This window comes from Pygoscelis adeliae, unplaced genomic scaffold, assembly GCF_000699105.1.
Source record: "Pygoscelis adeliae isolate BGI_AS28 unplaced genomic scaffold, ASM69910v1 Scaffold124, whole genome shotgun sequence".
In the NCBI taxonomy this organism is placed as follows: domain Eukaryota; kingdom Metazoa; phylum Chordata; class Aves; order Sphenisciformes; family Spheniscidae; genus Pygoscelis; species Pygoscelis adeliae.
The window spans coordinates 1,198,512-1,214,787 of record NW_008824791.1 but is presented as its reverse complement, the minus strand read 5'-3'; the positions used below and the strand labels follow the sequence as shown (position 1 = coordinate 1,214,787).

General features: G+C 39.1%; 2 protein-coding genes across 2 annotated transcripts in view; both read right to left on the bottom strand.

Moving 5' to 3' along the window:
- LOC103916832 (transmembrane protease serine 7-like) overlaps positions 1 to 2,630 on the bottom strand; it is a 24,924-nt gene extending 22,294 nt beyond the window's left edge. Inside the window, exons 1-4 of the mRNA XM_009323888.1 lie at positions 2,550 to 2,630; positions 2,047 to 2,215; positions 1,271 to 1,395; positions 264 to 331 (exon numbers count right to left, since the gene is read on the bottom strand). Of these exons, the coding sequence (XP_009322163.1) occupies positions 264 to 331; positions 1,271 to 1,395; positions 2,047 to 2,215; positions 2,550 to 2,630 (443 nt within the window). The remainder of the gene's footprint in view (positions 1 to 263; positions 332 to 1,270; positions 1,396 to 2,046; positions 2,216 to 2,549) is intronic.
- Positions 2,631 to 4,378: 1,748 nt separating this feature from the next.
- Positions 4,379 to 16,276, bottom strand: part of TMPRSS7 (transmembrane protease, serine 7) — a 33,497-nt gene continuing 21,599 nt past the window's right edge. Inside the window, 8 exon segments of the mRNA XM_009323887.1 lie at positions 4,379 to 4,617; positions 7,858 to 7,994; positions 9,929 to 10,197; positions 10,363 to 10,540; positions 12,086 to 12,202; positions 13,330 to 13,440; positions 14,077 to 14,184; positions 15,335 to 15,471. Of these exon segments, the coding sequence (XP_009322162.1) occupies positions 4,447 to 4,617; positions 7,858 to 7,994; positions 9,929 to 10,197; positions 10,363 to 10,540; positions 12,086 to 12,202; positions 13,330 to 13,440; positions 14,077 to 14,184; positions 15,335 to 15,471 (1,228 nt within the window). The 3' untranslated portion in view covers positions 4,379 to 4,446.

Genomic DNA, 16,276 nt, shown 5'->3' with positions numbered 1-16,276 from the left:
AGATGAATAGACTACAAAGTAATCTGTAAACCAAGGCATGATTAATCAGACTTCATTTCTCTCACCAATTCTACACAGCAAGGCAGAAATCACACTATTAACTTAGCTCTTAGCTCACATACTTGAGTGCATTTCTGTATTTTTCATTCCCTGTTAGAGATCTACATATTCTTCCAGATAACTAATTTAAAATGCATGAAAAAAGATAAGACAAACACAACTGAATATCTCAAATTTATACCACATGCTGGAACAGAACCTACCTGAAAGCAGCCACTACAGACTTCAAGTAGTACCTTCCCAAGAAGGAAGACTCCCACGATTCTGCAAGCTGAGAATTAAATAATGGCAAAAGAAAATATAAGAAGTGTTACATTTTAGTGTCAATATAACCTCTTATGCTATAAAGTATTTGTCTTATTTCTTCCTTTCCCCTTTTTCACCCTTGTCCCATATTACAAATACTATCAATCATTTTCACAAAATACATCAAATAAGGATCATAAATGTGTATTCATTTCCACTAAAAAAAATACTTTTAAGTCACATCACTATTGAGATAACTCTTGATAATTAGCCATGAAAAAGAAGCCTTTATGAATACATTTATATTTTTGTTTCAGTCTTTAAATTTCCGTCATATAATGTGGACATGAGCAACTTGTATTGGCTGTGCACAAAGCAGTTTTGAGACACTAGATTAGGTCTTTTGGGAAATACAGTCTAACAGAGAACTGCTTTGTGTTTAAGACTGCTGTTCACATGTACCCAGGAAACAGTATTGATCTCACAAATAGGAACTCTCATAAGAAGTGCAAGAAAGCAAGCATTGTTGTAGGGGATAAGGGAAAACAAAACAAAACAAAAAGTTAAGCATTGAATTTGAGCTATAATAAAAAAAAAAACAACAAAAAAACAAAAAAAACCACAAAACCAAAGAGAAAAATGTAGCAAGGAAGAGTGTGTGAGTAAAGCAAAAATAAACAAAACAAAACCCACGCTCCTAATTCCTTTAAGAAGAATAATTTGTCCATAACCTTGAAACCCCCAGGTTTTATTACCTAGGAAATGTTAGCCTTACTGTAAGACACACAACCCCAAATGTCTAGCTACATTCCTAAAGCTGTACACTGTTGAGGCACTTGCTAGTTTTAAACTTACTATTTTGAAGAAAAAAAAAATTGTGACTAACTGGAGTCTTCTCCTTGTTCCCAATCGGATTCTGTAATAAATATTTTTAAATTATTGCTATAGTTATGTGGGAACTTACATAATTTTGGATTGCTTCTGCTTGCAGGAGGAATTTCTGTGACTTTGGATCATTGAGGTCATTTGTATAAGTCAAATTAGGAATTTCTACACTTCCACCAATATAAATAAAGGAGAAAGCTGGAGCTGAGAAAAAAAAAAGGACAAAAAAATTAGCACACCTAATAACATTAAGGAAAAGCTTCCAGAACAAGAGGCTTGCAGAAGCATGTATTTGTCCTTGGCATCAGTAGGCATTAGTTCTTAAGAGAAACACGCGATAATAGCCAGAGCACTATTGATTGATAGAATAATGCCCAGAAGGAAAGGAGAGGAATGAGGTACAGGTTCAGACAGGCATTTCTACTAGCAAGCTTTAATTGTTAAAGTTCAATTTTTTGCAGTGCTGGAGAGATGTGATTTTAATGGCTATAAGCTGAGACCTGGGAAGGAGTGTACATAATTCAGGTGCCTGTTCTGTTTTGAAAAAATGAATAGAAGATAGGTAATTCCTATAGGTTCTTGGGAAGGATGACAGTTATAATAATGATGGTATCCACAAGCAGAGACAAACAATTTAGAGATAAAATACATACCTTCATTATTCTTGTGCAACGATCAGCTGCTAATTATTATGCATTTTGTTGCCTTAGCAAAGACATTAAGGAGAAGGGAAAGTCTCCTTTATACACGCATTACACGCTTAGCTGCTTAGTGCACAGCTTGCTTTCCGTACTAATCATTCACACAGTGCAAAATACCCATCCCATCCAGCCCACGCTGGGGAGTAACACTTACATAACGAACAGTGCAGGACTAGCACAATTACTGTAACTATTAAAGAAACTATAGGTAATATTCCTAGAAGCCATCTCCTCCAGAAACACAATCTCATCCATTTGAAGAAACAATACTTCTGACACAAGCCTTCTCGGTAAGATGGGTAGTAGTGAACATGCAGACTTTCCTAGAGAAAGACATGGGAAGGCATCAATTAGTAAGACAACAGAAGAAGAGCTGTTGTACCCTATTTTAGTATAATTGCCCTTTTAGTTTTTAAAGAGGTTGAAATTGAGATAATACCTTTCATGTCATCATCAGCTATGTCACACATGAAACCCACGTATTTCTCGGCTGCTTGTTTGTGGCATGTATTTCAAGCTATGTAAGTGGGGGGAAAAATTGCTATCACTTTGGTTAGGAGCAATTTGCATATGAACAACAGAGGTCAATACACACCAGAGTGGGCAGAGGGATCACTTACTGTGTTCCTGCTGTAAAGCTTAGCTAGTATCTCTTACCTGCCCTGCAGTCTGCTCAGAGTCGCATGGAGCTGGTATGCTGTACACAGAAATCCGGCTGGAGGGGAAAGCCCCTATCATGATGCCTTGACAAATGCCTTCTGACAAACCTAATAACAAAGTCCTAAATGAGCCTCATTTCTTAAACGTAACCCAGAATAACATAGTGCTCTCCCCGCCATGCGCACCAGGCTTCTCTCATTTCACCTTTGCCATACTGCTTGAAGCTGGAGCCAGCTGATCTACAATCAAAGAAGGTGGGGGGGAAAGTTACCACCACTGTAACTCTTTGTTTCCCTAACTGACTAAGTAGGATATGGATTCCATCATTTGAAAACAGATCAGCTACCCACTTCTTTGAGAAATACAAGAATAGGAAGTAATTTATGACACAAAGCAAAGGACATGCAAGCAATTTACAGGTAAAAAGTCCCAGAGCAAGGTAAATGAGGCAACTTCTAATAAACACCTGCTGGAATCCACAGAAATATTTATGAGAGAAGAAATGCGCAATTCCACAGACCACCTGAATTTTCCAGCCTCAACCCGGTACCACAGAATAAATATAACTGCAAAGCAATTCACGTTCACATTTCCTGTTTGGAATTAAAAACAGTTTTTAAGTCATAAAGCCAACAAGTTCAGGGTGTTCTGCATGTAAAATAAGAAAATCAAGGATGTGTGTGGGGAATTAACATATTTTACACGTGAGGAGAGAGAGACAGAGCGCACTAGCACAAAGAACAAAACCTGGAAAAACAAAACAGACCCAAGAAACCTCAGCTCCAGAAAACAAAAAGGGAACAAAGCAACCCAAACACCGATCACATAGAGACTACAAAAAGGATTAATTGGAAGGCAATCCTCATAGCTCAGGAATGCAAACTACAACTGTAGACAGACTTCTTTGTTCAAGTCCCTTTTTTTCAACAGCCTATCTCTGCTACACACACAACCTGCTGATTGACTGATACTTCGCTCCCTCCTTCATGGAAAAGAAACCCACAGAAAAAGTCTAGAGGAAATAAAACCTCTTTTGCATCATCTCTAAAAATTATATCAGGATTTTTTAAAAAACTATATACAGTCAGAGAACCTAATTTCATAGCAGTTTAAAATACCTCTCAGAGGGTAGAGGCATTGGTTTTATTTGGGCAAGGACAAGATCATTGCAATAACACACATCACCATATTTCCTCATCTTGTTAAGGTTGCCTGCAGATAAAGAATTCAAATTCTCAAGTGGATGAACTGTGAATAATCTTGAATATGGGGAAATTAAGGCAGGAAACGAAAGAGTTAGTAGCTCCAAACCATGCAGTTAATTAAAATGGAAGTTGGAGAAGGAATAAAACTAATGCTTGCTTTCATGTTTAACCTCAGAACTTCTAATCTCCAAAAATGACGGCTCTATGGATTTGAGAGGATTGAGTTCACTTTCTGCAACCCCTCCTCTCCCTCTCTTGCTGGAGGAGTAGTATTTGCAAGAGTACTAACAGCTGATTGCTACTTCACAGTCACTACTGTATTGGGCCATACATATCTCAGAGGAAATGACTGAGTAAGACTTATGCTCTGTCTCAATTGTTTCTTCAGCTTCCCAATAGATGATTGCACATGCGCTTAGCTGGTGTCTGGAAAATGAACACAAAGTGCCAGAAGTTTATTACTGCACCTTCTCCTGTGTCTCCAGCCACCTGCATAGAACAACGACCACAAGATCAGTCTCTTCCTCTTTCACCAAGGTTTGATGAAGGGGTATTTGTTACTTCCATATGTCTACTCCAGAATCAAATATTGACATGCAAAGAAATTCCACCACTGAACAGTTTTACCAAATGCAATTTTTAATGAAGATATCCAGGACACGTTTTATTCCAGCAAAACAGTTTTCAAGTTACAAGACTGAAGGCACATATTTGTGAATCCATGGTGCAAAATTTGATACTTTTGTGTAGACACCAGGGAAATGTGGTCTTCCACATCCATAACCCCAGCTAACAATGCCAGCCAGAAACCATTTTCCATCTCTGTTACTTTGACATGACAACGGTCCACCGGAATCACCCTGTAAGAGAATACATTGAGTTGTATATGTTTACAATAAAGATTATTAAAACTGGGACAAAATTCTACAGAAGATATTTTGCCTGAGTAATTCCAACAGTGATTATATTTTCCCATTCACACAGTTCAAACCATCAGATAGTCAACAGGGTTTTTTTCTTGAAGTAGATGGGATTGCACAGTTGTACCAAAATTTGCTCTTTCACAAGAGAGGGCTAGTTCTCGGTCTTTAAAGACAATAATAATAATATTACATTTCATGGCTAAGTTTAAAAGTCACGATTAACTTTCTAGCCTCAAACTTACAGCTAACTCCAAAATCTGCTGCTTAATATGTGTCCTGGTTTTCACTGGGATAGAGTTAATTTCCTTCTGAGTACCTGGTACAGTGCTGTGTGTTGGATTTAGTATGAGAACAATGTTGATAACACACCCATGTTTTAGTTGTTGCTAGGTAATGCTCGCACTGGTCAAGGACTTCTCAGCTTCCCACGCTCTACCAACTGAGAAGGCTGGAGGTGCACAAGAAGCCGGGAGGGGGCACAGCCAGGACAGCTGACCCCAACTGGCCACAGGGATATTCCATACCATGTGACGTCATGCTCAGTACATAAATGGGGGGAAAGCTGGCCAGGGGGGCCGCCGCTCAGGGTCTGGCTGGGCATCAGTAAGGAGGTGGTGAGCAATTGCATCATGCATCACTTGCTTTGTATATTTTTTATTATTATTATTTCAATTATTAAACTTTTTATCTCAAACCCATGAGTTTTCTCACTTTCACTCTTCCGAGTCTCTCCCCCATCCCACGGGGGGGAGGGGGGCAGAGTGAGCGAGCAGCTGTGTGGTGCTCAGTTGCCGGCTGAGGTTAAGCCATGACAATATGCATGTTCATTTATAGGTTACACACCTAATGACTCAAAAAATAGTAAGGTTTTTTTTTTTTAAATAAAATTTAAAATACAGTTACAGTATTTAATAATAACTTCTTTCAAATTAAAATAAATGGAAACAGATTGGATCCCTCGATTTGTTTTGTTTTGTTTTTTTTTTTTTGTTTGGTTGGGTTTTTTATTAAGAAGGAAAAAAACTAAGTGTTATCCTCTAGAAGATGCAAGCCAGCAGGTAATGTTTAGGGGCACACAATGTCTTTTTAATTAGGACAGTTAAAATGAAGTCTGTTATAGACTTCAAAATTTTATGCAGCATGGCATAATTCCATAATACAGGACAAAACAAATAGTACTCTTCCTTTATATGGTATTCTTGTAGAAATATATTGACAGACATTCAGGTGAAAAAAAAAAGTGCCACCATTTCAGGGAAATCTCTTGGACCAAGCTTATACTTTCTTGTGAGACTCTGCTGTAGACACAACCTCTCTGAAACAGACAGCTAGCAGCAAATGAAACTTTACCAAAGCATTGGATGCAATAAAGGATTCCAAAAGCCAAAGGTGAGTTGGTTAAATGTCAATGTTTTGCAAGAGAAGTGCTTTCCTTCTAGACATATATTTTGTTAGAGCTAGCAAACTATTTGCTTTAACTTTATAGGATCTTAGGACATGCAGGTTGGCAGGGACATCAGGAGATGATCTAAGTAAAGCCACCTGCTGTTCAAAGCAGGATTATCTTGAATTGCCGCACAAAATTGTTAAAGATCTAACTTAGAAGATAATTTTTTCCATCCTTGACAATTAAGATTTTGCATTTAGAGTGTCAAATTTTCAACTTTTTTCTTCAATTCCTGGGGCAAAAGTGGAACACCAGCATTTTTCACAAAACAAAAATCCCACATTTTGATCAGCTCTAACAACTACCAGACACAGTCACACATCATTTGCCCTTACAGAAAAGCAGCAAAGACCTGTAAATTATGCCTTTCCTTGGCTATATCTTGAGTGGCCAGACAGATAACTGGAGAAAAAAATTCTCCAGTTAGTGAAAATGAAGCTTAATGTCAATGATCTCATTAATCTCTAAAAAGCAGCTGGTACATTATACTCCTTCAGACATTGCTTGCCCTGAGAGTCATTGTGGTCTCTCTCACTTTTATGTAGACCAGTGAAAGCTAGAACATCTTGAAGATTCCAGATCTCCATCATAAAAAAAAAAAAAGTAGTTTTACTACTATTTTAGCAGTAAATGGACTATTATTTTAGTAGTAAATATATATGGTTCATATAAGTTCTAAATAATGTAGTATATATTGTATAACATATATATTTATATCTTATATTATATCGTGTGTGTATATATATAGTTTTACTACTATTCACTAGAAGTAAATTCAGAACTTCATTTATTATTGTTCAGCATTTCCAGATCAGATTTATTATATATTTGTAAATTTATGCCTAGTAGTCTGCATCTCATCAGATAGTCCTGTAGTTCCAAGTTGGGAGGGAGGGATCCTGAAAAGAGACAAGCTAGTTTCTCAGTTTTTTCTTGAAAATGAAGCTTAATGTCAATGATCTCATTAATCTCTAAAAAGCAGCTGGTACATTATACTCCTTCAGACATTGCTTGCCCTGAGAGTCATTGTGGTCTCTCTCACTTTTATGTAGACCAGTGAAAGCTAGAACATCTTGAAGATTCCAGATCTCCATCATAAAAAAAAAAAAAGTAGTTTTACTACTATTTTAGCAGTAAATGGACTATTATTTTAGTAGTAAATATATATGGTTCATATAAGTTCTAAATAATGTAGTATATATTGTATAACATATATATTTATATCTTATATTATATCGTGTGTGTATATATATAGTTTTACTACTATTCACTAGAAGTAAATTCAGAACTTCACATTTATTATTGTTCAGCATTTCCAGATCAGATTTATTATATATTTGTAAATTTATGCCTAGTAGTCTGCATCTCATCAGATAGTCCTGTAGTTCCAAGTTGGGAGGGAGGGATCCTGAAAAGAGACAAGCTAGTTTCTCAGTTTTTTCTTCAACTGAGACTCTTGTACCAAAAATTGCCTGACCTGTTATTGGGACTTGCAAATTGACCGGCCCTTGGCCCACAACTGAAATTTAGTGATGCTATTCATATACATAGAACAGCAAAACTCTGAAAACACCCAGATGACAGATTTGCTGATGAAGAATTCTTGCATTGCTGTTTTTCAGAACTGAAGTGTATGGACCACAAAGTGGTTTGCCAGTCAGTTCTTACACCTCATCATGCAACAATTAAAGATGAGGTAAACTCTATGCAAGGTGTGCTAAAATACATACTTTGCACCCATCTCTTTTCCCAGACATTAGTCCAGCACAAAACATCCTAGCTGTGATAATCCCGTATGTGGAATGACATAACGTTTGGTCAATAATTTCTACCTCTGCTTTCTGAAGAATTGCTGAACCTTCATCATCTGGAAAACAAATTGAAAGAAAGATGATTCAAGAGAGCTTAGCATTTTACTCATCTATTGAAAGGCAAAAAAAGAAGTCTTCAGAAAATATCCACAGATACTTTTGACCTCCAAGTTATTCCAGATTCCAAACAACTAACTACAACAGCACAGAAAACCACTTAAGTATCAGGCATTTACGCAATGTGAACTTGGTCCTTTAGCCACACCAGATACAATGGCATAATCACTAGGGTTGGCCAAAAAGCTTTTTCTAATGCCTTTTGCAAAGTGTCTCAAGATTTCTTAATTTATTCTCTTTTTATTTTTAAAAGGAAACAGGATTTTACAAAGGTATTTGGATCATCACAAGACACATTTGCAATTAGGGTGGTGTCTCTGAAGGGGTTGGATCCAAAATTAAAAGTATGAGTCAGAGTTACAGAAAGCCGATTGCTCTTTTGGCAGCATAAAGAACTTGGACATATCTCAAATTTGGCCCTCTCTGTCTGAAAATTTTGCTAAAATACCTTTTTTCTGTAAAATACATACTTCTGGAAAAACAGAATTAAACTGAATTGTCCCCTCCTTTCAATACAACAGCTTTAATAATATCACCAGGTGATCCTCTCAAAATTTGGATATAGCCAAAAGAAACTTCACCAACATATTCAAATATGCAAGTGCTGGTTTACATCATGAAACTTTGTTTCAGAATTTGATAAAGCTCGTATGTAATAAAGTATACTTAAAGAATACTTAAACTGATTTGGCAATCAAATTGTATAAACCAATGAAGGGAAAAAAAGAGGGGACCAGGGGAAAAAAAAATCCCTTTTTTCTTTTTGAGGCATCACATTTATCTTTCAAATAACCAGCTTTTAAATTGCACGGGTGACTAACCAGTAGGCCAAAGAGAGACACTGCACCACACCACACATCCGTACCAACACTTTCCCGGTAAGGTGGTTGCACTTGGTTTGCAACCATATATTCTCTCACAGCTATTTATAAAGAGGCTAAATGTAATTTGGCGGGTAGTATTTCTGGCTGCGAACGTCACGTCAACATGCTGGAGGTTAACTACCTGTTGCTGCCTCGCACCACACGTTTGCCTTTCCTACTTTCCACCAAGAGCAGTGGGGTGGCTGGGCCGACATGGTGCCGGCAGCCCTGAGAGGGCAGGCGAGGCCACACCAGGGCAGCCCTGCAGGTGCAGACAAACCACCTGGGCCAGGCCTGTGCCGGCAGACCCGGGGCTTGGCACGGTGGTGGTTATGCAATTTATGCTGAGGGAAGCCATCACACCTACAGCTACACTGGAAGGGCTTTAGGAAAGCAGCCACAAGAGGGGCAGAAGGTACCAGCATTCACACCAGGGAGGAGGGAGCTCAGGACAGGGTGGTGGGACGGCCAGGCCTATCCCTGCCATGGGGCAGCCCACCATTACAGGGGCAGCCATTTTGTCAGTGCGGTGGCCATTTTGTCAAGCCACACTTCAAGGATGGAGCTGGCACCTCACAGCTGGGGTCAGTGCCACAGGCTGTTCAGCCTACAGAGGCTGAAGGCAGGAGGAGGGAGACTTAGCAGTTTCATCCTTCTGCGGCAAGCAACAAAGGGTACATTTAGGTGTGCTAACACACCTCCAAGAATAACAAAGGGGAAAACAAATACCGTGTTATTTCAGGGTAAGTGTAGTTCCCTGCAAGTCTTAGCTAACAACACGAGCATACGGGACTTCCAGATCCACAGGACCAGCAGCCAATTTTCTTGAGCATATGAAGGTATGTGCATGCAGGAACCTACTTCCATAGGACAGTAAATTCAAAACATTACGATTTTCTGCACAACTCAGCCATGCAACAAAAGCAGGTGTCCTGCGCACACACCCACAGCTGTGAAGGCTGCTGTTTACCTGGGAACAAAATTAGCTCGACGGAAGCTATAACACTCACCCATTTCCCGCTTTTGGCCCCAACCTGTTATCCAGCACTTGTCACCACTGCGGACTTTATGCGAAAAGGGAGGCACACAGATTGGCTGGATGACATGACTCATTGTGTCCGGCCATGGCTTGCTCAGTTGCAGCAGCGCAATGTCGTAGTCGTAGTTCCTGCTGTTGTAGTATTCATGGACGATGATCCGTCTCACTGCAGATACAAACTTTGCATGGCCTTGAGTTTGCATCCCCAGGTGAGCATGCCACGCTCTGGGGTCAGCCAGCCTGGTTGGGACCAAATAAGCCATCTCTTTAAAAAGTACCCCAAAACACCCCCCGACAGCAGGGCAGGTGAAAGATCCCTCCTCGGTGCGGTTCGAACTCTGGAAGCTAAAAGCATTTGGGGACGCTGACAGTTTTTGGGACAGAGTTAAGGGGAAGACTGCTTACTTGCTCCCTTGAAAGCAGTGAGCTGCAGACACAAGCCACTCTTTCGATATCACTGATGCCCCACAGTAAGCAGCTCCCACAAAATGGAGGCTGACCTGCCAGGGCCATTCACCTTCCTCAGTGTTCGTACCGCCTACAATCCGAGAGATGGGATTGCTGCTCTTGCTGCTGCCACAACCTGCAAGGGATATTTCAGGTTATAATCTCCATCCACGGTGCTTTCCTTTAATAAGAGCGCTTCCCACATATGGCATGAAAGAGTCTTGCACTTTGAAATGTTTTGAAATATATTTCTGTCCTGGTTTTGTTAAACCACAACAATTTCCTTGCCCTGCTCTAATCAGAAAATGTCTCTATTTGGCTACTCTATTCCTGAAACAGAAGATCACTCCGTAAAAAAAGGCACTGGCCTGGGAAATTTAATAAGTTTCTTTTTTAGCTCTGCTACAGAAATTGGCCTCTATATATTTCTTGTGTCAGAAATGTCAAAGGATCCATTGATTTAATAAGCATCAATATATAAAAATAGACAATCCCTCATCTCTTTTTAATACTGTCAGCCCTGAACTGAAAGGAGTCCATCAGGAAGGAAGGAAGTTCAGCATCATCAGGACACTTATTTCTTGCCAAAACAGTGGGAATGATACAAGAAAAATGTTTATAGTAGCAGCCACATATGTGGAGTTTAGTAATTTATTATTTCAGAAATCAGGTGGTCCAACCATTAATTTGCATGGAAACAACTGGAAGTCTGAAAATGTTGTATATTACTAACTCACAGGTGAAGAAGTCATGTCTCAGCACAAAAAGCTGCACACTGTAATTTGAAGAGCAACAGAGAAAGGCCCTACAGAGGGGGCCATCCCTAGTGCATGCACATAAAGCCTCTGCTCAGGAATTTTAGTCCCACACTCCCATGCACAGGTGTTAATGCTTCTGGGCACTTTCCAGCGCTCAGCCAAAGAGTCAAAAGCAGCATTAATGTTTCCAAACATGAGTAGGCATATAGCTAGTCTTTTAAGATGTTCTGCTGAATCCAAGGCAGGTGCTGGCAGATTTGACGTACAGGTAGCATGCCAGAAACAGCTAAGGGCTAGACAAAATACCGGAGAATATTCAGCTTAAGCAACTAATCCTAACCCCACTTTTATTGCTACTGCAGTAACAATCACTTGTTCTCTTTACAGCAAAACAAACTGAAAAGCTTGTACAGAGGTTACTTTAGGAGGATTTGAGACTAGAACCTAGCTTGATACTATGAAATATTGGGGTCTTCACCATCCAGAAGAGACAGAGAAGTGAAAAGTTTGTGGTTTTTATCTCATTGCAGCTGTGTCACTCCTGAAGTCCAAATACAGTTTAACTCCAACAGAAGTACCTGACACCTCTGCAGGCAATGAAAATGCTGCCTTACCAACTAGTCAAGTTCACTCTGCAATTAACCCTGCTTCCCTGCTCCTTAACATAGTTACAATAAGCTTTACAGCTGACTAAGACTCCCCATACCAGCAAGCTCACCTTCCCACAAGAATTTAGGAAATTCTGCAACCAGACCTGAAGTGAACTGATAGCTGATCACTACCCCACTATCACTGAGAGGACGCAATAAAAAACTCAATACCCACTGCATGAGCTGTACCCACTCCAAAACAGGAAGAAATAAAGAGCTTTATTGTGTAAAAAGTTCAAGGTTCAAAAAGATGAACATTTGAGAGGGACTTACTGCAGCTGCTTTCATCACTTCCATCAATACAGTCCACAGTCCCATCACACTTTGCATTTTGTTTCCTAATGCAAATGTTATTCCTGCATTTAAATGTGTGGTTGGTGCAAGGAATACCTGAAATAGTTGTGGGGAAAACAAAAAGACTATTGGCTCAGCTTAACACATGAAGACATGTCTGCACAGATAAAAGATTCATACATGTATTAATAGATAGGAGGGAACATAGCAAAAGAGCACTTTGGCTGGTATGGCTTAAACTAATCTCTAAGTAGAATAAACTATTCAAGTAGAACTGCATCTATACTAAGGCTTGCATCAAGTTGGCTGAGTCCGAACAAAGATTTCCTCCCATCCTTCCTCATAGCACTAATGAACATGGATATAGTAACGAAAACTTAGCTGTAGAGCAAGTGTTAGGCTAGAAAGACAAAACATCCAGTACTCTGGAAAGAAGCCCTCCTTTATATTTCAGTATTAAATATGAAACAAAAGACAGTAGTGAAAGCAGTCTTGCTAATTGTATTTAGTTAAACTGCAACCCCAACCTTGGCATTTTCCTGTTTCCCTGTGGCTCGCAATAAATAAGGCCACTCAAACCCAATCTATTTTTTCTTGTCAACACACAGAAATATCCTGTAACCATTTACACAGACTGTCTACTCAAGCAGGTCAAAAAAACATTAGTTTTCTTTAAAAAAGTTACTTGCAGCACTTCCCAGTTGTGCTCCCTTTCATATGTTATGGTGTACATTTATTCTAAAAAGTTAAAGAAATGGCTGACTCAGAACTTCCATGTGCCTAATGCTAAATTTATAGCTTCCATAGCATTTTAAACACATTAACCTTATAACCCTGAAAACTGTTCCAGAGAAACTATCATTTTTATAGTTATTTTACAGATGGTAAAACAGATCCAGGAAATAATTTGCACAGATTATGCTTTAAAGAGATAACATCTGGGATTCAATCTTTAAATCCCTAGATCCCCATCCTGCACCCAGAGTACTTAATTCTTCTGCCAGTATTTTGCTGAAACAGATGTTCATGAGCTCATTAAAAAGAAACAGTTTAAAATCAATAACTGCTTGTTTATAAGCATATCAGAAAACTGAACAGAATTATATAGCCTGAGTTAGATTTCATAGTACCTCTTAACTCTTTGAATACGGCATCCAGTATTCAGGTCAGGATTAGATAGATGATAGAGGAGAGAAAAAAATTAATCAAGAGAATAGCCTTACTGTGGGTGCAGTTCTGCTCATCTTTTCCATTCTCACAATCACTTACTCCATTGCAGGCAAGCAGGTTATCCTGTATTGCGAAGCTGGAGTTACAGTTCCACTCAGGGACAACTTTAAAAACATAAGTCAAATCAGCTACAGAAGTGCGCTTGTAATGCTAACACTACCCTTCTGACTATTCCTGGGTACCACTTTTCATAGCTTTACTGCACAATACAAGGATGACTGCATACATTATGCATGGAGAAAATAAAGCACAAGAGAGTACATTGACGTATCCCAGTTCACACATTGCCCCAAGTGGAATGGCCCAAGTTCTAACCCTCTTTCACCATGGACATTTATTATCACTCTCATCTGCTCTATGCACCACAATTTGTCATTCCCCCATGAAAATAAAATAACTAGGCTCAAAATAGAACAGAACTTTATAATTACCAGCATTTATCACATGAGGAAAAACTAAAATATAGCTTATTACAGCTATTTTTGCACATCTAACTTTCTTGCTCATGCTTTCCAGTGCCATACCTTCTTCATTCTTAGTTTCGTTCCTTGTAATTAACTAGGAATTAAGCACTCAAGAGACTGACTGATAGTCTCTACCTGGAGATACAAAGAAGGCAGAAAACTCCCCCCCCCCCAAAAAAAAAAAAAAAAAATTCACCTTGTTTCAGCTGCCTTCTAAGACTAGAGAATACATTAATTAGGTTTTCCAGTCAAGATCTCTGGTAAGTGAATACAAACCACAAAAGAGTTCATCGCTTTCATCGAAGCAGTTGTTTATCCCATCACAGCGCTGCATCTGCTGGATGCATAAGCCAGTAGAACACTTGAAATGTCCAGGTGGACATGCTGGAGGTAAAAAAACAAAACAAAACAAAACCCCAAACAACCAACCTAAAAGTTTCCTTTTCCCAAATATTGCCAGCTCACTTCAATTTACAGTCACTAAGCTGTTCCAAGGGATGATAAAGTTGCTTTAAAATTTAATAGTCTGTATGCATTGCCAGCACTTAAATTGAGTTCAGATGTTGAAAACTGGGATTTAAAAAAGAAGAAAAAAAATCTCTAAAGTTCCAATTCAGCTGTTACTGCAGTATGTACTGCAGGCTCTACACTAGGACTGGACCAAATCAGCCAGTGTTCTATGGCACAACACAAGACAGCTTAAAATGCCATCTTCTTTTAAAGGACAGTCTCACTTTCAATAACCAAAATTTGCAACACTTTGCAACTTCAGTTAGTAACCTGTATTGAGGTGACTTATGAATTACATAAATGTTTGCCTTTTAAAATAAAATCATGAAGTTACCACCTTTTTACATACTCCACATATATGCAATGCATAAAAATCGCTCTAATGTGACAAGTAGCTATGACTAGAAACCCGTTGCTTCTCTACTACTATAACAGCATGAATATGTAAGATTAACAAAGGGGAAAAAGTATCAGTAAACAGTTGTCTGTTTCAGGACTTGAAAAAAAACTCAGTCAGTAGACTATTTTATCAACTTTTAGAGATGTTTTTCAGCTCAGGTTTCTACTTGCACACAAAGTATTTAAATTGATGGAAACACTGGAATAAGCCACTGGTTATTTCATACTCTCTGTCCATTACCTGGAAGCCTTTGTGGTAATAGAAACGTTGCAAACAAAACCTTGGGGATGAAAACAAACAGGCACATCAGACTTCAGTTGACTGCACCATGGCCATAGCCACGCAGGAAGCTTTAAGGACTGTGCAGAAGAGAGCAGTCTGTGTGCGTACAGGAAACCAGAGCATGCTGCACATGCCCACAAACCTTAGCTGCATAGCCTTGATAAGCTAGAAAGGGTTCTTCATTTGCTAGTCACCTGACTTAGTAAGATTAGAAAAGAAAATAAACAAAAACCCAGCAGAGAATTTCCTGCATAAACCTAATGAAGTCCTACTGGACCTGAAAAATGCTGCTTCACAGATCTGAAATGCAAAGATGGGTTGAAAAAGAAAAATTCATCTTACGTTGGCTGATGTTATAGCTGCCATATTCCACCAGAAGTGGCTTCTCTGAGACCTTCGAACTGCACTGAAGCTCGATGTTGACAGCAGAACTCGCAATGTGGAAGACTGTTTGGTGATCGACATAGTAACCGCAGTACCTAAAAGTGTTCAGTGGAGTTCTAGAGCAGCCTTCACATCAAAATTGCCTTACATACAATTTAAATGTCAATATCACTGAAATTCAGCAATACAGTCAGCTGCCATACTTTAATTAAGAACCAAAATCTGAAACAGTACCCAAATTCCCCAAAATGCTGGTCATAATCCTTCATGACCACGTACATGCAAGCAGAATGTTTTGCCAGAAAGTCTAGAGGAATGAAGAAATTTATCAAGACAAACATGGGTACTTTTGTCACCGCTTCTAATATCTGTTTTCAAAAGATTCGGATTTTTGGGAAGACTTAAGTAAATTTGGTGGGAGGGGAAATGTCAGCACAGTGGACAGCAAATTTAGGTGCTCTGATTTTGACGATTGCCCCTAAAGAAGAGTGCACAAAGGGATTGGGATAAAATTGGTCCAACTACTCTGGAGGCAGGGTGGAATAGATTTAGGGAAACTGAAAATATTTCTAAGTAGTCACCCAGCCTTCATCCACCATTAACAATCTGGAATTTTACCTTTGAAAGTCATGTCTTCAAATAACTAGTCTAGATGGAAAAAAAAAAAAATCCCTTGGGTGCACATCTACTTTAAGCTGCCATTTTGGCAAAGAGCTTCCTTGGACTTCTGTCTAAGTGTCACTTGACTCAGAGAAACCTAAATGCTCCCTGATATTAGCAAACATTTAATCCATCCATTGCTAATGCATTTCTATTGCCCCTTTCATCAAAGATGCTGAAGATGTTGCAACTGGCATTTAGATGATGCTGTAGCTGGGGGGGGGGGGGGGGGGAACAAAC